Source organism: Peromyscus maniculatus, chromosome 2 (assembly GCF_049852395.1).
Source record: "Peromyscus maniculatus bairdii isolate BWxNUB_F1_BW_parent chromosome 2, HU_Pman_BW_mat_3.1, whole genome shotgun sequence".
NCBI lineage: Eukaryota > Metazoa > Chordata > Mammalia > Rodentia > Cricetidae > Peromyscus > Peromyscus maniculatus.
In genome coordinates, this window is record NC_134853.1 from 158,239,068 (window position 1) to 158,266,230 (window position 27,163).

General features: G+C 52.5%; 1 protein-coding gene across 13 annotated transcripts in view; it reads left to right on the forward strand.

Moving 5' to 3' along the window:
- Positions 1–22,200, forward strand: part of Ubr4 (ubiquitin protein ligase E3 component n-recognin 4) — a 116,158-nt gene extending 93,958 nt beyond the window's left edge. For 10 of the 13 annotated variants that reach the window (XM_076565549.1, XM_076565540.1, XM_076565544.1 and 7 more), the window contains 18 exons: positions 115–312; positions 952–1,032; positions 1,871–1,958; positions 2,409–2,536; positions 3,348–3,455; positions 3,903–4,022; positions 4,598–4,788; positions 5,222–5,395; positions 5,712–5,811; positions 8,984–9,202; positions 10,107–10,220; positions 11,345–11,487; positions 11,821–11,982; positions 13,167–13,361; positions 15,478–15,702; positions 18,646–18,736; positions 19,442–19,604; positions 21,817–22,200. In XM_076565549.1, coding sequence (XP_076421664.1) covers positions 115–312; positions 952–1,032; positions 1,871–1,958; positions 2,409–2,536; positions 3,348–3,455; positions 3,903–4,022; positions 4,598–4,788; positions 5,222–5,395; positions 5,712–5,811; positions 8,984–9,202; positions 10,107–10,220; positions 11,345–11,487; positions 11,821–11,982; positions 13,167–13,361; positions 15,478–15,702; positions 18,646–18,736; positions 19,442–19,604; positions 21,817–21,881 — 2,565 coding nt within the window. In that variant the 3' untranslated portion in view covers positions 21,882–22,200. The remainder of the gene's footprint in view (positions 1–114; positions 313–951; positions 1,033–1,870; positions 1,959–2,408; positions 2,537–3,347; positions 3,456–3,902; positions 4,023–4,597; positions 4,789–5,221; positions 5,396–5,711; positions 5,812–8,983; positions 9,203–10,106; positions 10,221–11,344; positions 11,488–11,820; positions 11,983–13,166; positions 13,362–15,477; positions 15,703–18,645; positions 18,737–19,441; positions 19,605–21,816) is intronic. The other 3 variants (XM_076565542.1, XM_076565546.1, XM_042272218.2) reach the window with 1 other exon arrangement.
- The last annotated feature ends 4,963 nt before the right edge of the window (positions 22,201–27,163 follow it).

Sequence of the window (27,163 nt, forward strand, 5' to 3'; positions counted from 1 at the left end):
TGTGTAAGGGTGTGCTACACTTGCTGCGTTTTCCTCCTGGTGTCCACAGAACAAGTCAGTGCTATAAATCTTTTGTGCTCTCCCTTCTGACATGTCCCTCTTTCTGTCCTTTAGGAGGAGAATGAAGTCACTGAGTTCTTTGTGACCCTGGAGAAGGATCCCCAGCAAGAAGACTTTCTACAGGGCAGGATGCCTGGAAACCCATATAGTAGCAATGAGCCAGGCATTGGGCCTCTTATGAGGGACATAAAGAACAAGATTTGCCAGGACTGTGACCTGGTGGCTCTTCTGGAGGATGACAGTGGGATGGAGGTAAGAAGCTGTGCTGGTCACTTACCAGCAGCAGGGCTGGGTCACACCTGGGTGTTTCCTGTGCGTTTCTTGTGAGTGGGTAGGAAGTTAGTATGTAAAGTGGGGCTAATAGTCCTGTCTTCTGCCTCTCCTGCTGGTAAGCTCAGTGACCCATGGAGGGCTCTGTCCAGTTCCTGGCATGAAACAGGAGAGCGCTTGATGGTTGTTGCTTGGAAAGATGGTAGGATTTTGTTATTGTTTCTCTGGCAGAGTTTTCTAGAGGTTCTAGGTTGGTGGAGCCCCAGGAATCATGGTGTTTTGACTCTAGTACATGGGTCATAGCCCCTGGTAACACCCTGAGCCTTGTGCTTTTAGCAGACGACTTCTCAAGTCTGGTGTTACCATCTGTGTGACTAAAGGCAAAGGTGGTTTTTCTGGTGCTGAGCCTGAAATGGGCTCAAGATCCAAGGTCTTGAGTCAGGTGAAAGCTGGAGTCCATGGTGGGTTAAGGGACGGTGTCCCCAGCATTGTGCACAAAATGCTGGTGTTGTACACACGTACCTTTTCCCTAGAGCGGAAGTGTTGACAGAGCCCTGAGCCCTGCAGTCTGGATGTGGAGTTGCATAGTTCTGTGTACTAATCCCCTCCTCTACTTTTCAGCTCTTAGTGAACAATAAAATTATCAGTCTGGACCTTTCTGTGGCCGAGGTTTACAAGAAAGTCTGGTGTACCACCAATGAGGTATGTGCTTGCTTTCTCTCCGGAGCTGTGGGTGGGCTGGCTTTTCTGCCTTAAGGACTGACCAAGTGGAACTGACGTTAATCGTGAATCGTGGCCTGCTTGGAACCACTGTAGCTTCACTTCCTTCCTGGGTGTGAGGAAAATCTATCACTTTGTCAGCTTGGGAGGCATTTAGCTACATGTAGGTCAGGTAGCTTCAAGGAGTCATGGTGACCTTGCACCTTGCTTCTCATCTCTGAACTGAGGCTGGATCTCCAGGGTCCGCAGCATGATGCCTAGCACAGGCAGACTTTCCCAGCAGCTCCGTCCTGACCATTCCAGGCTGTGGGTGTCAGTTTGGTGATTGGGATGAACCTTCTCATTGTGTAGTAAATGAAGACCTTGTCTGTCCATAGAAAGTCTGATGTGCCTGCTCTCGGTTCCTGAAACTTGAACCAAACTCTTTGGTCCAGATACACTTGTTTGTCCTGATCCTTTGGGTTGTGGGCCCTAGTGGGGAGAGAGAGCTCCTCCTGAGATGGGCCTCCACTTCTAGCCTAGGCAAGCATGCTGTCCAACCTCTTCTAACAGGCCTAATCAGCGTAGGACTCAGCACAGAGTAAAACACTTGGGGACTAGTTGTGGGAGTGTTTACCTAGCCTTCTAATGACATAACTAGCTAGGATCGAGTCTCTGCAGTGTTCACAGTGCAGTGCCAGGCCCACAGCAGACACTGGACAAAATGAGTCTCTTCCACCTAAATTACAGGCTGCCTTACAGTCCCCACCTTGTTACCACCAAGGCGTTGAGCAAGTCCAGGGGTGAAGGCTTACCTTTTTCTCCAAATTTCTCTGCTTAGGGGGAGCCCATGAGGATTGTTTATCGAATGCGGGGGCTGCTGGGTGACGCAACTGAGGAGTTCATCGAGTCCCTGGACTCCACCACAGGTATGGCTCTCTCCACATACGTTGTTGCATATTGGACTTCCGGCCAGAGCAGCCGTGTCCCAGAAGCCTGTGCTCTGCATCACAATTGTAGGGGAGAAAGACAGGCATCCACGGCCTGATTCGGATACCTATTGAGATGGAAACATTCAAACATTAAGGGAAAGATGCTGTTAGCAGATTGAGTTCAGATTTCTTTCTGCCCTAGCTCTCTGTTTCATTGAAAAAGTTGAAAAGGTGTTTGCTTGTACTTTGTTGTAATAGCAGAAAACATTAATTGACTTAAACTTTGATCAAGGCTCCTATGGGAGTGAGAGCATAGAGGTCACAGTAATGACCTTTAATGCAGGTCAGGAAAGAGCCACATACTCAGCCTAGGGGAGGGTTGTGCCTTTTGATTCTTTTACTTCCCTTTTCAATTTCTCTCCTCCTCCTCGTTCCCCTTTCTCCCAGATGAAGAGGAAGATGAGGAAGAAGTGTACAAGATGGCTGGTGTGATGGCCCAGTGTGGGGGTCTGGAATGCATGCTTAACAGACTGGCAGGAATCAAAGATTTTAAGCAGGGACGCCATCTCCTAACCGTGAGTTGTGGGCAGTGCACAGAGCTGTGGCCATTGAGCCACTTGACACTAGAGGGCAGTGTGGTGCAGCAGACGCCAGTGCAAGCCAGCAAAGGACCTGGCTTTCCCAACCCTTTGCCATCTAAGTCTCCCACTGCTTTCCTCCTGACCTACTCCTCCTAAAAACCGGGTGGTGGCAGTCTTCTTCTGTTTCTCTATATCAGAGGAGCCAAGAACTGTTTCCCCTAATAACTGCTCTTGTGCTAGTCATTATGATTGTTTTATAGTTGCCGTTTAAATAGATTCTGTAATTAACTCATTTTTCCTGTCCTAGACTTGTGTTTGGACAGTCATCTGTCTCAGTAGTCAGGGGATTCCAGTGGCACCACAGAGACTTCACTAACCTCTTTACCTTCCGAGGTGTATGAGGACAAACACCCAGTGTCATTTATGTGGCCCGCCTGCTTCTCGGCCTCCGTAGGCTCTGTGTGCTGGCATAGTCTGTCTGTCACTAGTTCAGAGTCTTGGTGCTGGATTTCCCCAGGATGGTGGGGCACCACCTAATGTACTAAGAGTCACTGTCACTGCTGTCATGTGGGGTGGTGGAGGGAACTGGAGAATGTTGCCACTTAAGATGCCAGCCCGGTCTGAGAGCCCAGCCACTGGGCCATGCCATTTAAGGGTCACCTCTTCGTGCACTTCAAGAAGAGTACCTACTAATGGATATGTCCCCTAGACACTTTTCTGTGGCTACCTCTTCATCACTCATGCTTGCACATTTTACACATGGGGGTTCTCTCATGGGCCTGCCTGAACTGGCTTCCCTTTGCAGGTGCTGCTAAAGCTATTCAGTTACTGCGTGAAGGTGAAAGTCAACCGGCAGCAGCTGGTCAAGCTCGAAATGAACACGCTGAATGTCATGCTGGGCACTTTAAACCTGGTAAGAGTGCGGGCCACAGGTGACAAAGGGGGGGCGGGCTGAGTCAGGGATCTCAGCTCTAGGCCTAGTCCTTGAGCTCTCTTCTTCTGCTGGGCTCCCACTCATGCTGCTCTTGTGGCGCCTCAGAGCTTCTTGTCCCTTTGCTGAGCGCTGATTTGAGTCCAGGAGCAGAAGTCTATAGAACAGACCCAACACTGCAAGAAAGTAGTGCCTCTCTCTCCTCGGGGTACCCAGAGCATCACATTTCTGCTGTCTTCCTCTCAGACATGGGTGTGTGTGCATATATATACACACACGCACGCACGCACGCACGCACGCACGCACGCACGCACGCACGCACGCACGCTCGCACGCACTCCTGTGCTTTAAGACCATGGAAGAAGGCTGAAGGTCACCAGCAATGCGATGCTGTGGTTGTATCCTGAGTCACTGGGTCTCCTCCTTCAGGCTCTGGTAGCTGAACAAGAGAGCAAGGACAGTGGAGGAGCAGCTGTGGCCGAGCAGGTGCTGAGCATCATGGAGATAATTCTAGATGAGTCCAATGCAGAGCCCCTGAGTGAGGACAAGGTGAGTGGGCCTGCTCTCCTCTGCCTGTAGACACTGGGGACCAGCAGTGGGCTTGTCTGCAGCTAGCTGAGCTCAACCCAGAATGGCTGAACTCGCTCATGTTAGGAATGGCCAGACTACTGAGGGTGATGTCATTGTGCTGAGCCTGAGACCTTTGCATTCAGGGGAGACAAAGCTGCCAAGGATGTTACTTCAGTCTGAAGGTGCTCATTAATGGAGCCCAGGCATGACCTGGATGAATAGGCAGTGCCGTAGTTCAGCCCTTCACCTGGCAGTTGAGAGGTGATATGCCTGCTGCAGTCAGGTCTAGGGGTCGACATCAGCCCACTGCAGGCTCTCCTGTCTGCACCTGGACTTCCTCCCTTCTGGGCTGGCGACTGGGCTGGGCCTTTGCCTCCAGGATGTTGCAGTGGTGTAGTCTGGCCACCTGAGAGCCATCACAGCAGCTTGGAAGCTCATCAGTGGAAACCCAGGCAGCTTATTTTTCCCCAGCAAGCACCGAGAACAGTTGTGTTTGGGGAGAGTGGCTGACTTCGGGGGTCAGTTTTGGCTGTAGCCGTCCTCTTGTGTTGCAGGGCAACCTCCTCCTGACGGGTGACAAGGATCAGCTGGTGATGCTCTTGGACCAGATCAACAGCACCTTCGTTCGCTCCAACCCTAGTGTGCTCCAGGGCCTGCTGCGCATCATCCCGTACCTGTCCTTCGGAGAGGTGGAGAAGATGCAGATCCTAGTGGAGCGGTTCAAGCCATACTGCAGCTTTGATAAGTATGAGCCTGGACTTCGATACAGCAAGCCCGGCCCGGGGCAGTGCCCACAGAAATCCCAAGCTAGCTTTGTGAGGCTGAGCGAGTCACCTGGATTTTTGTTGAGTGTTTTGTGTTCGTGATCTGGAATTTCAGGGGCTTTGTCTAGTAGGGTGGCAGTCACCAAATCACATTATATTAAAGTAGTGTGGGAAGGGAATGAGAGGGGGAAAGACCGGACAAAGTGGGGGGAGCTGCATTTGCAAAAGCCTGAGGATGTAAAAGAACAGTGCAGTCTTGGGCACGGGGTAGGCAAGGGGAGAGAGGTAGGTCCTGGTCTGAGGTCTCCCAACCCTGTGGGAGTGTAGACTGGATCCTTTAGGTGGTTCACCTGGTTATTCCCCAAGGGTGATGTGAACTCTGCCTTCATACTGGGACTTTTTATGCTCTCCTAGGTATGATGAAGATCACAGTGGGGATGACAAAGTCTTCCTGGATTGTTTCTGCAAAATTGCCGCCGGTATCAAGAACAACAGCAATGGTCACCAGCTGAAGGATCTCATCCTGCAGAAGGGAATCACCCAGAATGCTCTAGACTACATGAAAAAGCACATCCCCAGTGCCAAGAAGTAAGGCGCCCTCCCTCGGGCTTTGTGCCCCCTCCTCATACATGGCCCTTTTTCTCAACATCTTAGTGTGGTACTTCCTGTGTGCCCTGTGCCCCTCCCCCTTCAGGAACCTGTCCAGGGGCCACTCAGCCACTGTAGCGTCCTTGGGCTTTTCTGCTTCTGTTCAGGTGCTCATCTTTATCTGGCTTCTCAGCTGGATTTGCCCTTAGTGACCCCTCATTACATTCTTCAAGGATCCTGTTTGAACAAGCCAGTCTCAGCAGCAGATTGTCAGCATTGCTTCCTGGCTGCTTACGTGCCCTTGTCTGTTCTGCAGCTTGGATGCTGACATCTGGAAAAAGTTTCTGTCTCGCCCTGCTCTGCCGTTTATTTTGAGGCTTCTTCGGGGATTGGCCATGCAGCACCCTGCCACCCAGGTGAGTGACCAGCATGTCTGCAGACGTCATTCTGCAGGCAGGACAGGTAACAGAAGGGAGTCATAAACAATCTGTGTACAACCAGCAAGTCACCCATAGTGTGGCTTACCCTGTTGCTTGAGGCTTCTAGGGTAGGAAGCCTCAACTTCTTTAGTTCCCTGTGTGCAGTGTGAGTTGCATACTGTCTTAAGCAGGGCTCAGCATGCTGCAGTGGAACTGAGAGTTCTAGCTGACAGGTCAGATGCTGGCCAGTTCAGTCACTTGGCTGTTTGAAACGCCATCACCACTGTTTTCAGCTCTGCCTCAGACAGCTGACAACTTTGCAGCCCACTCCTGATCTCCTCACTGTTGGTAACCACTCACGGCTCCTCACCCATCCCCCACAGACGACATGGGCTGCACGTTTTCTTTCTAACCCATTTTAGATAGCTATAGATTCCTGGGCAGTGAGTCATTGGGGAAACATCTTGCTGAACTTCAGCGTATGTTAAAACCAACAGTGACCTTGGTACTGAGTCCCTCGTCCGCCCTTCCATAGTGTCCACATTCCTCTGTGCCCCTCCCACAGACTCCTACTAAGCTCTCCATTTCTGTAATGTCACAAAGGTGGACCCATGAAATATGTCAGCTTGGGACTGGCGTTTTCTGTTCATTGGGATTTTCTGAAGAGACTCCTGGGTCATTGCACGTGTCTTATGTCCTTCCTGTTGCTGAGTAGTGTCCTGCCACAGGGATACGTTCCGGGCTGTAACCATCCACCTGTTACAGGACAGCTAGTCATTTCACATTTGGGGTATTACTTACCAAACCGAGGTGAATGTTTTTATTTTCTGGGGCACCTGCCCGGGAGTGTGTAGCTAGTAGGGTAGTAGTTGATGGGTAGTACTTACATGTTTGGTTCCTAGGAAGCTGCCAGACCAGCAGTGTGGCTCAGTAAGTAGTAAAAACACTCCCCATGCCAGCTTGACCTTCTGAGTTACATTCCAGAATCCATACAGAGTGGAGGGAGAAGTGGCTCCGACAGTCGTCCTCTGCCCTCCACACTCAGGCCTATACTCACAGGGACATAGCACACACACCAGTTAGAAAAAGAAGCTGCCAGACTCGCCTGGAGTAGCAGACCCGCTTTACATTTCTGGCGGCAGTGCATGAGTGGCCCATTTCTCTTGTCTTCGCTGCATTCGCTGGCTATTTTTACCCCAGCCACACTGCTGAGTGCGGCAGTGCCTGGCTCTGGTTTTGACTTGCATTTCCCTGATGGTTAATGATGCTACACTGCCTTTCCTGTGCTTTGTCTGTGTCTTTTGCATGAAATGACTTTTGTGTCTTGCCATTTTCTAGGTGGATGGTGTAAGGCTTAATGCTGAGTTTTGAGAATCCATAGAGTTAATTATTTTGCTTTTAAAATGTTCTTCATTGAATATAGTTCTGCATTCTCATTTGGCAGCCTGTTCTGATAACTCACCTCAAAAGTGTAATGACTCAGTCATATACAGTGATGGTTTTACTCAGATCTCTATCATTAATAGACTTTGTCTCAATCCAGTAGATAGCCACAGTTGATATGCCTTCCTAGTACAATTTTTGCACACATTTTCCCACTTCCTGTAACAGCTGTGTTTTGGATAGGATACCAGGGAACAGCTGTGATTGGGCTAAATGTGATGGCTCTTCACACATCTTAGTGTGCAGCCCTAGCTGGCCAAGTCTTCCCTATGAAGCTCAGGCTAGCCTCAAACTCCCAGCAGTTCTCCTGCCTTAGCTCCTAAGTGTTCTGATCACAGGTGTGGACCCTGTACTCGCATGCATCTTCCTCCACGGGCAGTGCCATGCATGCTGTAAGAAGTTAGAGAGATGATGAATGTGTGCTGGGCTTTTGTCATGATCCAGGTGAACAATGGCCAGTGGCCGCTCGAGCAGAGACCTGGGAGGGGCTTAACTGGGATATGGAGAGAGAAAGGGCTTGGTCACTTTAGAACTCTGCCCGGTCTTTTGGTTCAGGATGAAGGGAATGGTTGTTCCATCAGAGGAGATGGACGAGGTTGAAGGTAGAGAGAAGAGGGATGGTACACAAGTCCTGCATGTATAGACCACCCTTCCTGTTTGTGTGTGAGCATCGTGTAGACAAGGTCTTGTGGTTTCCCTACTCCTACTTCACACACGTCTCTCCGTGTATGCACATGCACACTCACAGTAAACACTGAGGGTGTTGAGTTTGGGGTGTGGGTGCCTGTGGAAAAGTTTGCTAGGTTTTAAACAGGGCTCACTCAGCATTTAGGAACATGAGAGGCATGAGATAACATGCAGTTTTGCTGAGGTATGGGTTTGCAGTGTTCCTGTAGTGAGGGTGGATTTACGAGTTAGTGAGTGATCTGAGGCAAGCAACTCAAACTTTCACCTCAAGTGGGCTCTGTTGTTTTCAGTTTTACATCCCACACATAGTAAATCCCACCACAAACTTGTGATGCTGTGAGACCACCCACCGAGCTCACCTGGAGGCCTTTCTCCACTACACCTGCCTCCACTCCCGTCACATGGGGCCACAGGGGCCTGAAGCCAGCTTTGCCAAGCACGGGTTTGATAGCTGTTGAACTTTTTGTCATCTCCACTCCCACATGCTGGAGTTTTGCCTCTGGTGTCTTATAGACTGGGAGGGCTGTCACCAGTTTGACAGCTGCAGCTACCCAGAAGCAGAACTTAGGGAATTCCTGTGAATTCAGGGCTTCTGCCCGGGGTGCTCCTCCGCAGACCCTGCCGGGTGCTCCCACTGTTTTCAGCAGGAGCAGCTCTCTCTGGTTTTCCCTTCACAGGCATGGTGCTTCCCATGCTGTCTCACTTTCCGTCCTTACAGCTGCCTGGACACCATCTTCATTCTGGGTGAGAATGCTGGAGCTAATGAGTAGAAGTAACTCAGTAGAGGTCACTGGCAAAGCCAGACCTCCCAGTTGCATCTTGAAGCAGTGGAGAATCTCAGGCTCTGACCTCTGTGAAGCCAGTGACACAAGCTTGTGCACTTGGGCTGATTGTAAAGTATTGACTGGGCCTGGGTGACAGATTCCCTCCGTAACTGGATAGGTTGTGCACTCACTAATGGTCAAAGGCTTTGACTGAGCCTTGATGGAAGGCTGCTCTGTAACTAGATACATAGGTCTTACTGGATCTCTTTGTACAGGTTCTGATTGGAACGGACTCCATCACAAACCTGCATAAACTAGAGCAGGTGTCCAGTGACGAGGGCATTGGAACCCTGGCTGAGAACCTGCTGGAGGCCCTTCGAGAACACCCTGATGTGAACAAGAAGATTGATGCGGCCCGCAGGGAGACCCGGGCAGAGAAGAAGCGCATGGCCATGGCCATGAGGCAGAAGGCTCTGGGCACTCTGGGCATGACGGTAAGGCCTCTGAGTCTCCACTGTGAACAAGGGCCCTCCCCCTGCTCCCGCACCCCAGGCAGACTAATGTGTTTCCCAGAGGAGCTGGGCAGGATTTATGAAGGCTGTACAAGGAAAGAGGCAGAGGTAGTGTGTTGGGCACTTCCAGATGTGACTGCTGCCATACCACACTCGGGAACTCAGAGTAAAGTGACCTGGCAGGTTCGTGCAAACAGTAAAAGTGGAGATAATAATTGCTCTATATCCAGGATTTGCTGCATGCCAGACACTGCAAGAACCTCATATATAAGATATATTTAAACCCTCAAGTGGTCCTGTGGCTTGACATCTTATACCCGTGTCCAGATAAAGAAAGTGAAGCACATTGGCCATGGCACATAGCTACTAAGTGTGCACGGAACTTTGAACAGGGTCTGATCAACACAAAGGGTTCTGTTGTCCTACTTTGGAGGAAATGGTAGCCCTGGAAGAGCCTTGTCTTAACAAGCAAACTCGTGTGTCAGCAGTTTGACACTTGCTGGGAACAGTAAATGATCAGAACACAGCGGCCCTTGGCAACTGAGACGTGGTGGGGCTGGCACAGACCAAAGGGGCTTTTTGGTAACAAGTGGCAACATGGCAGCATGCCAGCTTCTCACTGCTTGGTGTCCTCTGCTTTGATGGTTCCTCACTGGATCCCGGAGCTTTCCCTCAGTGGAAAGCAGTGGAGACAGCAGGTGTGTGGCTTAGGGGTAGAGTGCTTGCCGCTTGCTGGGGCCAACAAGGCCCTAGTTCTGCCCTCCAGCACGGCAGAAGGGCTCTCCCTTCCACACAGCATTCCTTTATGTCTGTGTGGTCACCTCAAGCCAGGGTGAGAAGGCATGTGGGAATCCTCTTATGACGTGCTGCCTCTGTCCCCTTGTAGACAAATGAAAAGGGCCAGGTGGTGACCAAGACTGCGCTCCTGAAGCAGATGGAAGAGCTGATAGAGGAGCCGGGCCTCACATGCTGCATCTGCAGGGAGGGCTACAAGTTCCAGGTAGGGCCGCTGGGCAGCACGTGGCTGCACATGCTCTGGCTGTTGTTAGCACAGCCTGGCTCTGTGTCTAGACATGCCAGTCTCCTACAAGCCATTTTGTACTGAGATAGGCTTGTGTCTTGGGAGACTGACACAGGGGCCAGCTGCTGGCCTTGTCGGCAGGAAGGCCAACTGGTCTGAGCATGAGCATCGTTGGCACCTGAAGAGACCATCTTTTGGCATCCTCTATCAATGCCAGGGCACTTGTCTTTAAACCCTGTTAAAGGCCCCAGTTGATGGGTAGGGATGCAAAGGCACATGGCAAAGCTAGAATTCCAACTGGTGTTCTGCTAACCCCAGGCCTGGGGACTTCAGGCTATACTGCATTGCTTCAGTTCAGGACAACTATGAATGATTAGAGCCCCACTTTCTAAGTGTGTCCAAATGAAGTGACACCTGGAAAGAGCAGTGGGGAGGTGGCCTGTTTGCTTTCTGACAGTACCAGGAGAGGCCTCTTCAGTCCCACTTTGCTCCTAGGCTGTGGAAGGACTAGTGTCCTGGTTGGTATAGATAGCTGCCCGGCAGCTTCGTAAAGCAAGTGGCCATGGAGACACTGTGTCTCCCTTCTAGATAGATGAAGCACAGACAGAGGCCTAGGCTTGGATCTCTGCACCCCCACCCCATACACACACACACACACACACACACACACACACACACACACACACTCTGAATTATTTATAAGAACAGAGGTTTGGGGCTGGGAGTGTAGTTCAGTGCTAGGATGCTTGCCCGTCATGCAAAAGGCCTTAACTCCCATTCCTGAAACCACACATACACACACGCAGAAGGTTATTGAGCTCAAGGTTCTGGAATTTTAAGAGTGGGACCCTGGGATCTGCTAGGTTCCTGTTAACCCCATAATAGGGCTGTCATGACCTAGTCGCCTCTTAGGCATCCTCTCAATACTGCCCCAAGGAATTGAGCTTCACTTGAGTTTGTGGCAGCAAACTCACACCAGAGTGACCACTTCCCATCTGAAGGGAGATGCTCAGGTCCCCATGTCTTGTCAGCTCCTTGCACAGCTTGGCTGGGAATTTCCCCTCACCCCCGGCCCCCTGAACCCTGCTGTGTTGTCTTTTCAGCCCACGAAGGTCTTAGGCATTTACACCTTCACCAAGCGGGTAGCTTTGGAGGAGATGGAGAACAAGCCCCGGAAACAGCAGGGATACAGTACTGTGTCCCATTTCAACATTGTGCACTACGACTGTCACCTAGCTGCTGTCAGGTAGGCCTTGGCTCTTGCAGAGCAGCTCCAGCCGGCCTGGACCTGTGTAGCTTCAGATGAGTGGACCACGGCTCAGGGCCCTGGGCTGCTGGGGCTTCTGCTTTTCTTATCTCCAAGCAATAGGGTGTCTACCTTAGCTCCCATAGAGCCCATGAACTTACCACATGAGAAGAAACTGTTTGGCTTTGGATGTTTGGCCTTGGCAAGGGCTGGTGGAAGCAGTCCTACTTGACTGAATTAGTGAAGCAAACACTTACCTGTAGAGTTTACAAATGACTAGTGTTAGCAAGCCCTCAGCGCCCAGGTGCCTCATTACCAGAGTAATCCCAGCAGTTCCTTGTCCCTGCTCTCCTCCCTGTCCCCATCCAGGTTGGCTAGAGGCCGGGAAGAGTGGGAGAGTGCTGCCCTGCAGAATGCCAACACGAAGTGCAACGGGCTCCTTCCAGTCTGGGGCCCTCACGTCCCTGAATCAGCTTTTGCCACTTGCTTAGCAAGGTGAGTGTTGAGTGTTTTCATAGCAGAAAGGGGGCAGTTTCTAGGAGATGGAAGGAATCAGCTCTTAGACCAGCCCCTGGTGATGCCATCTCCCGGACACTTCAGTGGGCATCCATGTCTGTCTGTGTTTGCTGACCACAGAGCTGTTCTGAGCAGATAGGGCTGAAAAGTAGGGTTGACTAAAGTGACCTGCTGGCGTGAAACCGGCATCCTTGGTTTCTTGGGTTCCATGGAAAATTTCTCATTAGCTTTCTTCCTGTAACACCCAGGACCTCTGACTTAGTCCTTAGGGTCAGAATCTCCCAGACTTCACGTCTATGGTCTGTGGCTCTGGTGTTTCAATTGTGAAACCACCCGGGGTGGGATGGGGGTTCCTTCTAAGGCCTCTCTGTTCCTACATCTAGTCTGTAATAGCTGAAGCTTCTGGGGTCCTTGTGCATTTGGGACCTCGTGGAGTCCTAGTCTACAGCCCACAGGATAAGGTACTTAGTCTACCAGACCCCGGCAGTGATGACGCCAGAGTGGTGGTAGGTAGCATCCTCAGCTGTGTGCTGTGTGTCCCTGCTGCACACGTGAATAGATGGCATAGGTGGAGTCATTACCCAGGGCCAGTCAGCAAGAGGTAGAGCCAACTGTATGTGGACTTAGGAAGGGAGAAAGCACAGCATAACAGCATATGGGTGAAAAGATCATTCTTAAGGATAAATCACCTTGTCACCAGAATGAGTAAGTTCACATTTCTCCACAGTGTGTCATCACCAGTGGCCGTGACATCTGTCAGTTAAGAAATGAGCACCCCCTCCCCCTGCCAGGTGGCAGTGGCACACGCCTTTAATCCCAGCACTCGGGAGGCAGAGGCAGGTGGATCTCTGAGTTTAAGGCCAGCCTGGTCTACAGAGTGAGATCCAGGACAGGCATCAAAGCTACACAGAGAAACCCTGTCTCGGGGAAAAAAAAAGGAAGAAAGGAATGAGCCCCCAAAGTGGTGGTCCCTTGCCCACATTGAGAGCACCACATGCAATCACAGCAGTAGTAGCAGCAGCAGTGTCCTAGGGTCTGTCTTGACAGCCTCCACTTGACCTCTGCAGTCAGCAGGCAGGAGTGACCAGAAGAGCTCTGCACTCCACCCCAAGATTTTACCAGGAGTCTGGCTTCCATGTCATGTTGCCTCTGCTTCTCCCTAGGCACAACACTTACCTCCAGGAGTGTACTGGCCAGCGGGAACCCACGTACCAGCTCAACATCCATGACATCAAACTGCTCTTCCTACGCTTCGCCATGGAGCAGTCTTTCAGTGCAGACACTGGTGGGGGCGGCCGGGAGAGCAACATCCACCTGATCCCGTACATCATTCACACCGTGCTTTACGTCCTGAACACGTCAGTGTCCTATGGCCCCAGATGCTACCTTGGCTGACATTCCCTGTCTCTCTGCTTAGCTACATCCCCCAGCCTTTACTAATCCACGGTTTTGACCGTTGCACAGAGCACAGCAGTGAGGGTGACTTCCTTCCCAGAGCTCCCCCATCCCCACTGTGGGCAGCTAGAGGCTCTGGTCTTGGGCTGGTCTTCAGAGGGAGCAGGCATGGAGTAGCTGCTGCTTCCACTTCTCAGACTCAAAGAGGGACCGTGGATGAGAGTCACGTCATGTCGTTGGTCTGAGCACACAGTCGGTACAGCTGCAGGCTTCTGCGGGCCTGAGGCTGTTACAGGAGTGGAGTACTGGCTTTCTTAGTCTGCCAGTGATGCTGCTGGCAAGGAAGAAAGAGCTGTTGGTGTCTGTGAGGCTGCAAATGGGGTGTCAGAGGCCTCGGAGGAGACAGAAGCCCTTCCCACTCGCAGCCAGGCTTAGAAGCATGTTAAGATATTTCTGTGCCTGCACTTTTGGATTTTATCTGACTGGGTGTAGACCTGCCTGCAGACCCTTCTCCCTGAGATCCACAGCTTTAGGAGGTAGAGCTGGTAGCCATGGGAAGGCAGGGCACAGTCCTCCCACTCAGCCACCATGCTGTTGAGATACCGAGGCTCTTGTCCTGTTACTGCCTTCCTCCCTTTTTCTTGTGAGATAAAATCTGACCTTGAGACTGCAGGCTTCATTGTTAACAGGGCAGGGCTCTTCATAGCACATGACATCATCTGCCAAACACCCTGGCTGTCAGAGGAGACACCTGGCATTGCCAACAGCACAGGCTTTCTTTCCACTGTCTGACCCTGTGCAGGCCCCAGCAGTGCTAATTGCCAGTGTTCTTAGGGCCCTGACAAAGGCTGTGGGTTTTGCAGAGACATGCCTCTTGGCAGCCATAAGCTAGAGTGGACTGCTCAGGCAGAGAGACCCAGCGAGGACAACACTTCCCAGGATTGACCCAGCCACATGGAACTGGTGGCTCCAGGGGTCTGCTCTGTTGTACTTTCCTTGGGCAAGCAGGGCCTCCTTCTCGGCCACAGGCTGCTTCCTTTGCTAGCCATTGGACAGCGGCATGAGCTTGGTCATAAGGCAGTTGGGTCTTCGATGGACATTTATACACAAAAGCAAATGTGCTATGCTAGTGAGCCAAACCCGAGCCTGAGAAGAGCCTGCCATGGCCACAAGTCTGAGGTTCCCACAGGGGTGGAGAGCTAGGTAGGGCTCCAATTGAGTCTCGGTTTGCCCATTTTGCAGGAGCAAAAGGAAGCAGGGCATCTTTGTACCATCCTTCTGCATCATATAGTGACTATGGCCATGCTATCTGCAGCCTGGACACTGGGGGTTTTGGTGATGTTTTGTCTTCCCTCATAGGGACGCTGATGGAAATTCTTGGCCTCTTTGTGTGGGTCCTGGCAGTTGGCAAGACTTTGTCATGAGTAAGGGGTAGAGTTGATGACAGACTCAAGAACCAGGCCTGGGGCCTCAGTCTAGGTTTTGCTTGGCAAGGGGCTTAGATCCTAGTATTGTAGCTTGCTCTCCTGTACAGTTGGACGGGTGCTTCTTGTCTTGCGGGCTGCTTATGCCTGTTAAGTGAGATAAGGCACGTGCGGCACTGAGAAGGATGCCTGGCAGTGTGCTGTCTTCTTTGGCACACAGTTCAGACAAGCAGCAGCTGCCCACCTGGAGGAAATTGCTGATGATGGGGAGGGAGGACAGAGCATGAGCAAACAGCCCAAATGGGGAGCCTGGGTGCCAGGGCTACTGCAGTGCAGACCACGTCATCATAATAGGATTCATGGAGAAGGTGGGCTGTTGACCATGTCAGGAAACCCACTCTTGGACTCCATTGCTTACTGGCTTGGTGACTTTGGTGAGTCACCTCCTTTCCCTGGGCTTCTAGAAAAATGATGACAAGTCCACACTGGAGAAGTGGTAACCATGCCCCATCCAAGAGTCACGGACCTGAGAGGACAGAAGGCTTGGGTTGTAGAGAGGAGGGGGTGGCAGAAAGTACGAGCCCAGAAGACTGTCCAGTGCCATCTTGGTTAGCCCTACACCTTCCCTGCTGCCATCTGAATGCTTTTCCTCCAGGACCCGAGCAACATCCCGGGAGGAGAAGAACCTCCAAGGCTTCCTGGAGCAGCCCAAAGAGAAGTGGGTAGAGAGCGCCTTTGACGTAGATGGGCCCCACTACTTCACCATCCTGGCCCTGCATGTCCTACCCCCTGAGCAGTGGAGAGCCACGCGTGTGGAGATCCTGCGTAGGCTGCTGGTGGCCTCACATGCCCGGGCAGTGGCTCCAGGAGGAGCTACCAGGTCAGTGCCTGCTTTGGAAAGCTGCTCCATTCAGCGTCTTCCCGATGTTTTGCAGCCTGTCTTGGTCATGTGATGTGTGCCTGTTGAAGGTGTGCTCATTTGCCTTGGCTGTAGACTCTGGCTCCAGTCGTCACCCTAAGAGTTTGCTTGAGCCCCTCTGGGTCTTGTGTTAAGCCACTGCAAAGGTGAATCTGGGTTTCCATCTAGAAAATTCAGAAAGGAAGACAGCCAGGCCTCAGGGGATATGGCTGGTGAGGCAGTTAGGGCCAGCAGCGAGGCTAAGCCCGGGAGCCAGACTTTCTGGCTCTGCGGGCTTCGGTATAAACTAAGGAGGCTTCAGTGCGGCTGTGGTTGTGGCTGTGGCTGGGGATTTTTTATCCAGTGACTAAAAGTTTGCCCTTCTCTTTCCTTCCTGTCTCATCTGCCCTACCTTACTTAGGCCTCCTAGACCCTCTTTGCAATCCTGTGTGCACCAACTGAGGAGCACGTGCAGGAAGTGGTCCTTGTCGTCTTGACTTTGCATTGTAGTTTGGGTCAGGTGGGGGCTATCGGAAAGAACCATCTGCAAGTGAAGTCAGAGCCTTCCTCTCAAGCTCTTTGACAGTACCCCAGTGGTCACAGCACACAGAGTAGACTCAGCCTGGCCTTGAATAGTCCCTGCCCACCCTGGGGAGCTGCGCCACAGCCTATGGCCTGGTAGCTTTATTTTGCCAGTGGAGGCCCAGGTGTCCTTGTGTAGTCCTGCTGTAGCTCTGAACTCATTAGCTTAGACTCAGGGATCGTTTCCACACTTAGAGGCCAGGAAGGGAGCAGTCTCCCTTCCAGCCATGGTGATGACATGTCCTGTGGGAGCAGCAGTACCTGAGTTGGCTACCTGAGGCTTTACCTTTATTTAGCTCTGGCACTTCATGCCCCCAGAGTGACCAGTTTGCCACTGTCCTGTTGAGTCTAGCCAACAGAAGCCTATTTGGGCCAAGTGGGAAAGAGTGAATTGTTAGGTTCCTGCCCCCATTCCAAACGCGTCATGTCCAGGACATCCTAAGAGCCCTAGTGTTAATCGTTAACTAGCTGCTTGAAATCAAAAGTTAGGTCTTCAGACGTTGAAGTTGTTAAAGTGAGACAGGAATTGCATTCATAGCACACAGATGGCCGCTTATCAGGCAGGCTTCTGCATGGGGTAGAGGCTGAGCCCACCCGAGCTGTTCTTTCAGCCAAGAGGGAAACTCATTCCTGTCCCCGCAGTTGAGGAAAAGCTGATTTGGTCATGGCTTAATTAGGAAATCCAGCTTGAGCTGCATTCATGCATTGCGATTTTCTATGTAGCACTTTAGTCACCTTTCCTAATTAGCTGTAAATAATTAAGCTGGGCAGGGTCACCCAAGACTCATGCTTAGCAAAGCAGGACAGCCACAGTGAGGGCCAAGCCCGGCTGTGGTCCAGGTTCCAAGTCTGCTGTTTGCCAGACAGACTAGAAAAGGTGCTGAGGGATTGCCCAGGATTGGGACACCCTTGAAGGAGAGGCCTTTCAATCAAGGGCATGTAGAAGGTGTCTCTTCTTCTGGGGTTGGGTGCCATCACTGGCAGGAGGTTCTGTCTGAAGTCTGTACATTTTGGGGTAGGAGGCAGTAGCAGATACACAGAACCATAGCTTAAAGGGCTGGGGCTATAGCTCAGTGGTTGATCACTCACCGAGCATGTGTGAGGCCCTAAGTTCAATTCCCAACACCACACACACACACACACACACACACACACACACACACACACACACACACACACACACACACACCACGGGAGAGTATATATAGCTCAAGAGAAGCTAATGACTTCTATGTGTTTAACATTCACAAAATAGATTCAGCAGATATTTTAGCCTAGAAGTTGCCTAGGCTTCCACTGGAACCTTACCTGGTATGTGGCCAGTTGTCCTTATTACCCTCAGGCCCATCTTAAGTACCATTGACAGCTGTGCCACCCCCACCTCCCAAGCTGGTGGGCAGGAGGGAACAGGTAGCACATGCCAACAGGCTTGACTTTGTGAGTTAAACAGCTGCTGAAGGCAGTTGTGGCTGGCTCCTCTCATGATAGGCAAGCCCTAAACTAAACGAGTAGTTGACGCTGAGCACTCTGCTGCTTGTCTTTTGGTCATAGGATATGTACCAGAGTGTTGTGAGATGTAGAACTTGACCTAAAGTCATGACAGGGGCTCATCTGGCCTTTACTTTCCACAGCCAGGAATGAGATCTCCCCTTGTGCTGGGCATTCTGATCCTTCAGAGCCTGGTGGGATGATCCCTTACAAGGGGGACATGCACGGCAGACAGTGGACCTTGACAGAGGCGCCCCAGTGTTCCGGCACTTGGCTGGCCTTCAAGCCTGTGCCAGGTCACTCGGGTGCTGATGACACTTGTTGGAGACAAAGGGGTATTTGAGGGGCTCTGAGATTACCCTAGGATTTGGGAGCTATTGGGTGGTTGCAGGGGCAGTCCTAGACATCATGGTTGCTCAACACTGATTTCCTACCAGCTTGCTGGTTTTCTGCAGAGCACATGTTGGGCTGATTTGGCTGTCTAGTAGATTTCTCCTGGTGGCAGGTAAAACCTGAGTTAGAAACTTGTTTTCCCTTCTTCATTGTTAGGCACCATTACATTTGGGAGTTTGTGGGGGGCAGAGTTCAAGGGAACATGGGAACCTTGTGCTTAAGTTAGAACTTTTGAGTGCTGTGTACCTACGTCTCCCTGTTGCTGTTACCCCACTTTAGAAAAATGCTAAGACTGTCAGATGAAGTTCATGCAGCAGCCTGGGAGCCAGGGCTTCCAGGTTCCCTGCCCACAGCTGCTTTTCACTCAGGCCATGAGCAATAGCTTCTGTGTACCCTCAGTCCCCAAGGACTATGTCCCATCTCTGCAGGGTCCTCACAGACATCTTTGCCCTGCATTTCCAGGTTAACAGATAAGACAGTGAAGGACTATTCTGCCTACCGTTCTTCTCTGCTCTTCTGGGCTCTTGTTGACCTCATTTACAACATGTTTAAGGTAAGGAAGCCTTCGGGGCTCAGCCAGTTCCATGAGATGTGGGATATGTGCATCCTTGCCCAAACTCCATTGGTGACCACATTCTGAGACTTCTCACTAGCTTTGGTGCTTTGCCCTTGAAAAGCTAAAGGTCTCCACTTGAGGAGAGGTGAGCATCCTCAGCTCAAACCTGCACACCCAGATGTCAACAGCTGAAGCCACTTTGTCATGCACCCTCCAAGCAGTGCGCACACTGACAGCCTTCCCACTCTTGCCCTTGCCTGTGGATAGCACTTTGCTCTTTGTGAATTTGTTCTACATAGCCCCAGTTAGAGAATGTCTTGCTTTCTATCTGTTTGGGCCCACACGTCTTAGGAGGGTTGGTATGTGCTGTTTGGGTCCACACGTCTTAGGAGGGTTGGTATGTGGAGTGAGCCCAGTGATCATGAGTGGAATGGTCCAGTCAGAGATGCCAATCATCTTGGTCTTGGAAATGCAGGTGTGGGGAAGTCCCTTGTTAAAATTGTGGGTCCATGTAGAACATTGCAGAAGCAAGGAGGGCCTCGTGGAGAGTAACTAAGGCCAGTGGGCCCTGGAGGTAGGGCCTCCTTGCTTCCAGGAAGGCTCTGGTATGTGTTGGGTGGGCTCTCCACAGGGCTGAGATGGAGGCAGAGAGCCAGCTGCATTCAGTTATTCACTGGCTCCATGTCCCGCTGGTTCTTGTAGAAGGTGCCCACCAGTAACACGGAGGGCGGCTGGTCCTGCTCTCTGGCCGAGTACATCCGCCACAATGACATGCCCATCTACGAAGCTGCCGACAAAGCCCTGAAAACCTTCCAGGAAGAGTTCATGCCAGTGGAGACCTTCTCAGAGTTCCTCGATGCTGCAGGTCAGTGCAGTTTTCTCTGCGGCAGAACCCAAGTCTGTCTCAGTGGAACTTGCTGTTATTTTCATCTTCACAGAGCAGAGGAAACGGCACACAGTAGCCACCTCCAGGCATAGGAAAGGTGTTCATTCAAACCTCCCACTTGCCAGGTGTAGTGGCACTTGCCTTTAATCCCAGCAGCAGAGGCGGGTGGATCTCTAAGTTCCAGGCCAGCCTGGTCTACATAGAAAGTTTTCAGGATAGCCAGGGCTACATAGTGAAACCCTCTCTCCAAAAAAAAGTCAACCCAAAGATGAGAGAGCTTCAGTGCAGCATGCACTGGTGTCTGTGGCCCCCAAGCTCCACCACTGCCCGTGGTCTATGAGCTCAGTGTTCCACGCTACTCTGCTTAGCCTCATCCTGTTGGTGCTGTTACAGAGACTAGAGGTTGGGTGGATATGGGTAGCACAGAAGAGGCGAGCACCTTCAGGTTCTGACTTTTAGTGACAGCTCAGACTTAACAGGAGAAAGGTCCCTTGTCTTCCTTGCCTCACAGCTGCTTGGGCAGGTGTGGAAGGCTCTTGTGGTCATGAAGTAGGTGGAGGCGGTCAGCAGGGAGCACCTTGGAGTAGACACACGCAGGGCAACATCCGAGCCGTTGTGCCCCAGCTCCCAGAGCTCAAGTCCATTTTCTCCCATCTACAAATCATGTGTACAAATTGGTCACTTAATTGCAAATACTTTGGAACTTACTAGGTTTCTTATCTGAGAAGTGATAGGAATGGGGGTGACTTGGGCTCAGTCCGGGGAAAATCACCCTAGGATTACAGGTGACACTCTTGGGTCCCAAATGTTGTGTCACAGCCCCGCTCCCATGGTGCTGTCCTAGAGAGGAGAGCTGCTAAGCCAAAGCAGAGGAAGCCGGCCCTGGCCAGCTCCTCTTGGTTAGCTGGTTCCCGGCTTCTCGACTTTGTGGTGTTCACTGTGGGGATTGTGTACAGATGCAGGAGAGAGTTCCCCAGGCCCTGTTGCCAAGTGAGCACTTGTGTTAACATTCCCTCTTAGCTTTCTGTCCTCTGGGAAGGAGACCCACTGAAGGCCCGGGATCACAGCTGTCCCCATGCATTCTTCCTTTGCCCAGTACTGGGCACTCTGCCGGCCCCTGGTCTTCATGGCCCAGTGGGGGCTCTGCCCTGGGATGGTGTCTCTGGCCTTGCTGTCTGAGCTGCCACAGCCTCCCTTGCTTGTCTCTGTTTCTTACTTCAAAGCTCCTTGATCTTCCCACCCATGTCTTCCCAGCCTGGCTGACCACTTTCCTCAGAGTTAATCCTGACCAAGAGCACAGAGCTGTGTCCTTAGTGCCAAGCCCTGTGCTTGTCACATGAGACTGTCAAAGTGACCATGAAAGTCAGAGCTAGTCCAGCCACAAGACCATTGGCGATTGCCTTTCTTAGGTCAATTTAAGATGATGACAAAGACTGAGGAGATGGCGTGCTCCCATCAGAAATCACTTACAGGGGCCAGGGAAATGGCTCAGCTGTGGTCGGCCATGCAAGCATGAGGTCCTGAGTTCTGATCCCCAGCACCCCATCAAAGCCAGGTGTGGGCAGAACTGCAGCACTGGAGGCTGCAGGTGGCAGGGTCCCCCACTGAGCTTGCTGGACTGCCAGTCTAGCCAGCCAGCAAACTCTACAAACCTGCCTTAGAAAATGCGGTGAGAGCAATGGAGAAAGACATGCATCTCCACACAAATCACTGCTCTGGGGGGGGTAGGGGTGGGGGGGTAGCTCAACTAAGAGTGCTTGCCTGGTGTGCGTGAAGCACTGGGTTTGGTCGCAGCACCGAGTGTCGGTGTGGTAGCACAGAAGTCCAAAGGAAATCCTCAGCTCCGTAGTGAGTTTGAGACAGACCAGTCTGCAATCGGAGAGCCCGTCAAAAACAAAGAAACAACCTTAGAATTGTGGGTGTGGTTACAGCCCCTTCAGTGGCCCCTGGACAGGTTGAAATCGTCTCCTCCAGGGAATTCAGACTGGCCTTGGCTGCATTGTCTCTGGTGGCACCCGCTTCTGGAGCAGTATTTATCATACAGTGATCACCTCCCCCCATTGCCGGAGCCCAGCAAGTGCTTACATTGGAGCATGCTTGGCGCAGTATGTTCTAGACGTGAATGAGGCGTCTGTGACTCAGTGGAGCTGGAGGCCCTGAATGCCACTCCCACTCTGTCTCTGCTTTCCAGGTCTTCTGTCAGAAGTCACCGATCCAGAAGGCTTCCTAAAGGACCTGTTGAACTCAATCCCCTGACCACCCCACGGAAATGAGATGGCGGTGACGAGATTGAAGCTAGCTTGCCTTTCTCCCTCACCCGTCCCTCCGTGTGCACTCACTTCCCCACAGATGCTGCATTAGCACCCCTCTCCTCCCTCATTTTTCTCGGAGTGGCTTGGGGTTTGTAGGCATCCTGTTCTATCATGTGTGTGTGTGTGTGTGCTGCGTTGGCTCTGAAGTTGTCTGTAGCCCGAGCCATTGAAGGACCTATACATACCTAGGGGCTGTGAGCTGTCCCAGCCAGCTTGAGTGTGCCCATCTTGAAATAAATGAATGACTTGGTACACATTGGAAAGGGGGTTTGGCTGCTCCTTGCCAGTGCACTCACAGCCTTGTGGAGACATACCAGGAAGACTGCCGAATTTGAATTGCCTTCTGGGGCTGGGGGGTCGGGGGCTAATGGTGTTCTAGTCCTTAGCCAAAAGAGGGCTCAGCAGAGCAGGCCCTGGTCAGCATCTCCTTCAAACTTCAAAAGCCTTGAAAACATTTACAGTCTCCTGCTGGCTGCCGGGCAGAGAGGAGAGACCCCGGGGAAGACTCAGAACAGTGAGAATAGCTGTTCCCACTGCTAGGCCTGTCCTCTGCTGACCCTCCCCAGCAGCTGTGTGAAGAAAGAGCCTGTGCGTTGACCCAGCACCCCAAGTCCCCAGCCGGGACCTCAGTTGACAGGTGTGGTGCCTCTGATGTTGCATTTTGGACTTCTGAGACCTGCTCCCCACCTCCTGGGCTCCCCAGAGCCTTTCCCAGACTTCAGCAAAAGGCTGACCCAATCACAGCCGTGTGGGGAGGAAGAGCTGGCTAGCTCTCATCTCCTTTGTTCTAGAAGGCCAGTCAACTAAAGACTCTGGGTGACATCAGCCCCTCTGAATGTCTGGTTCACAAGGCTCGCTCCCTGGGCCTGTGGTGCCTCTGGTCCCATTTGGAAGACGTCCACAGCCAAGGCACCATGTCACTCCCCCAGAGCCATTGCAGCCACAAGGTGGAGTGTTGTGCTCAGACCTAACAGAGGGACAAAGGTCCTCGGTTTGCGTACTATTCCGAGGTTCTGGCAGACCAGACAAGCACACTGAGGGATGGGTTAGCTCTGGGACAGCAGGACCAGGCTTCCCTGCCTAAGGCTGCCACCTGGGTACCTCTGTAGGCTTCTCACCTGTAAAAGAGGAATGGTGGCCACCTCGGGCTGGGGAGACGACCTGCTTGCCCTGGAGGACAGACACAGTAGCTCCCCTTGGAAGAGGCCCTATTCGCCAGCTGCGTAGACTCTGCAGCCCTTTCCCATGTACCTCCATGGCCAGATGGGGTCAGAAAGGAGGATAGAGACCTTGGCTTTGAGTTTTGGGGTCTCCCCTTACACACACTTGTCTGTCCTGCTGGATTCCAGAGACGCAGTTTAGGCATTGGGGGGAGGGGACAGCCACCATCCTGTCACTTGGTGGGAAGTAAATTGGAGCAGCTTCCTGTGGGGAAAGGGCTGCCAGTACAGATGGGGACTTGCTGTAGGCCAAAGCCACATTTATGGTCACACCTCGTATTAATACAGCACCTTCAGAAGGTTAACCAAAGCCTGCAGAGGGAGTCACCAAAGCTCTTTACAAGGTCCCTCCTGCTTTTTATTATTTCTCGCAAAGGCCTGTTCTGTCTTCGGGAGAGCGACCTGTGGTAGCCATGCTTTTGGTTTGGAGTGAGCATATGAAGTAGCAAGTAGCAGGGAAATAGCCAGTCGATAGCAAATCATGGCACTCAGTGTCCCACAGAGACAGCTGGAGTAGCCCAGTGGAGAGCGAGCAAACAACTCGGGGCTCATGGCCATCCGGCAGAAATGACTGGGGAAGCAGTACTGAGGCAGCTGAGCTCCCAACCGAGGAGCCAGGCAGAGCCGAGTCCTCACGGAAGAGCATCCAGCTTTTCTTCTCCCTGGGTGTTTTGATGTGGGCTCGACAGTGGTGACTAATGACGGAAGTAGTTTCCCTTGAAGTTCTCAAAGACTTTCAGCACCCTCAACTGTTCGCTGTCCTGTCCTCATTACAGAGTCGGGACCCAGCCTGTCCCAGGCCCAGGCCTTCTGAATGCCAGCTGACAGACACAGGTCTGCAGGGAGCCGCCACCCCACTCCAGTCTGCTCTGTTTGAATAGCGTCATCGCTTACCATAGAATGAATGCACATTACAAGGCCTCCGAGGATTTGGGACCCGGCCCAAGTTTGTCTTGTTTTCATTGTCCAGCTTTTCTAGGTGTGTCTGCTCAAGGGTACTTCCCAGTGGATCTGCACCGTCCCAGACAAGCCGCTGACACAGCAGCCCTGCGGGTCTGTGCCCGGTTCTAGGGCTAGGCCTTGGCTGTGCCCAAACAGCGGTGGAGAACAGGCTGGCGGTAAAGAGCCTCCCCATGCCTGCATCCCATAGCAGGGACACTGAAGGACACCAGATGAGCCAGCCCTCTTTCCTGGGGCCATGGTGCTTAGCTGCAGGTCCCATGGGAGTGAGGCCAACTGTCAGGCCTAGTGAGGTCTGCAGCCTTAAGTCCCTGACATCATTCAGCATGTTAGATTCCCAAGAGAGAGACAACCCAAGGTACACAGATTGGAGTCCCCCCACTACTATTGCTGTACCCCTTTTTCCCATCAAGTAGCCCTGCCCCATGCCTGATCTCAGGGTCATTTATTTGTCTAGAGTTGGCTCTGGTGTCCCAGGACACTAAAACTTTGAATTTGAATCATCCCAGCAGTGCTAAGGGACCGCTGAGAAGGCTGAGTTCCCAGGCTGAGCCCCTGGAGCCACATGCTGAGGGGCTTCTGCAGGGCAGAGCGGGGACCCAATCTCTGCACAGGACAGGTTGGTCTCTGTCCATTTAATAGAGGCAAAGTCGTGACCAAACAGGCAGATGCAGCCCAGACTCTGTCCACGCCCACAGGAGCCACCAGCCTGGGCACACAGTGGGTAATGGAAGAGCAGGGACAGACAGTTCTGTTTGGTGTCTAACCCCCTGCTAAGATAGAAATGAGTCCACATGATATGGAACAGAAGGTCCATGGTGAGGGCAGAGGTGGGTCTGAGACAGAACGGGGGCAGCCTCCGGCCAACCTGAGACCTTAAGGCTAGTGGGAATATTTCCCAATGGTAGCAGTCTCATCCATGGGCTCCTGAGTCTCAGCAGGGGCCTGGGCGAGGTTCCTGTCCTGTTTGCGTGAGGGTACCTTCACCTTCACTGTGATGTTTTGACAGGCAGGGTCACCACAGCAGGCTATAAGGAATCAAGGACAAGCGAAGTGGGAGCCCTTAGGAAACATGTCAGCCACTGTATCTCAGTGTCAGGTCAAAAGTCCCACTCGTGTATGTGTGCACACTCGCAGCCAGCAGAGCTCGGTTACCTAGGTGATGTTTGTTAAGCTTTTTTCTGGCCTCTGCTGGTCTGTTTCCTGTCTCAGGTGGGGCCCCTTCCTTCCCTGACCAAGGTTTGGCTGCCACTCATCCTATGGCCTCTCCAACAAGCCCAAAGAGGCGGGACTAGGGACCAGGCATGTGCAGACACAGGGCCACCTCTGCTGCTCATCCTGTTGGCACCACCCCCAGACTCCTTGGTCCAGCCCAGCAGAAGGCCCCACTGCCAGCAGCCTGGGTCCCTTTGCTTTGGCCCATTTTGTCTAGGGCTAGAAATAGTGGGCAGAGGTGGTGGGGAGGAGGACTGAGTACCCACCCCTTACCACAGGAGACCTGGGCACAAAGGGCTGGAGAGCACTTAAGATTGTCACTGTGAACCAAAGGGGAGACAGGACAGGAGGTGGGGTGCAGAAGTGAGACAGTGCTCTCGTAAATAAACCTCCACCAAAAGTACGGTGTCCCAGCTCACCTCTTCCACGACACTGGCTTCCCAGGCCCAATGCAGACTGCTGCTTCCACCCTTCTGTGAACCCAGGCTGCTGTGGGAAACCCGACTTCCTGCTGCAGGAGGGTGCTGCTGTCCCCTTCAGTCCCTCTGGGGCAGAGCCAGAGAGGACAGAGGTGAGGTCCCAGGACATTGGGGGGGAGGGTGGTCAAGGAAACATCTGTGGGAAAGTGACCACCTCACAGTGGTGCGGGGGAATCTGCTTGTCGCTCTTTGGGCTTCATCCCTCAGATACCTCTGCCTCCTATTCCTGGTGCCCTTGTCTCTCCGACCACCCTTGCTGTCCTCATCGGTCTTCATGTAAGTCTGTCCCTGCTGGACACCTGGTAGGCTGTTGATGGCCTTAGGAGTTTGGGAACCCTGCAGTACTCTAAGTACCTAACTCTGCCAGAGCACTGTGCCTGGGATGATCTCTAATCCTTAAGTTTCTGTTGCTTTTGCCCGTTCAAGGAGGATCCTGAGGCTCACTTGCCCAAGGCTGCACAGCTTGCCAGTGGGATTCAGCTCTGTCCGAGCCCTGCTTGTTTACCTGGACTGGCTCCCTGTCTGTCTAGGCACAGATGCAGATCATCGCAGCCTCCCATGGCTTCAGGAGCCGAGGCTTGGCCAAGAGCCCGACAGGCAGGTGTGGTAGCCACAGCCAAAGGTTAACTGACCTCATGCTGGGAACCAGGCATCTGGGTGAGATGCAAGGCCATGGGAGCCAGCTGGGAGCTAGGATGACAGGTTCTGGGCACCAGTCGGTGCAATTAGAAGGTAGCTGCTGTTGGGCGGAACCGTGAGGGCCGAGCCCCAGCCGTTCGGCCTCTCAGCCCCAGCCCTTCGTGTGGCAGTAATCTCTGGTCACAGTCCTGTTGCCTGTAATTACGGGCAGCCTGACAATGCTGTGTCCTCTCCTGGCTCTAGAAGCAGTTGTCCCCAGGCTGGTCATTCTCCCAGTGAGTCTTGGCTTGATGCCAGCCATTCTTGTGCCCGTTCTCAAAGGCACTTTCTCAAATGGGAACTCACCCATGGACGTGTCCAAGCTGCTGGCAAACAGGCCCTTCATTGCCAAGTCTGCCTCAGCAGCTCCCATCCTGAGGCCTGTCCAAGGATGTGTTCAGCAACCAATGAGCAGTTCGCTTGTGCTCACACTGCTGGTTCCATTAAAACAGAGGCCTTGGGGACATCTGAACTTCAGATGTTGGTCTGAGCACCTCAAGTACCTGAAACGGCGGCACTGACTAAGGCCCATTGGGGCTCATGCTTCCTCACCTGGAGAAAACCCCTTTGGTCACATCCCGGCTCCAGGGGCCTAGGGCACAGCCATGCCTGACTGGAAGCTAAGGTGAGCATGGTGTGTGGTAGACAGGCCTGGAGTGTTGAGGATGGGATGA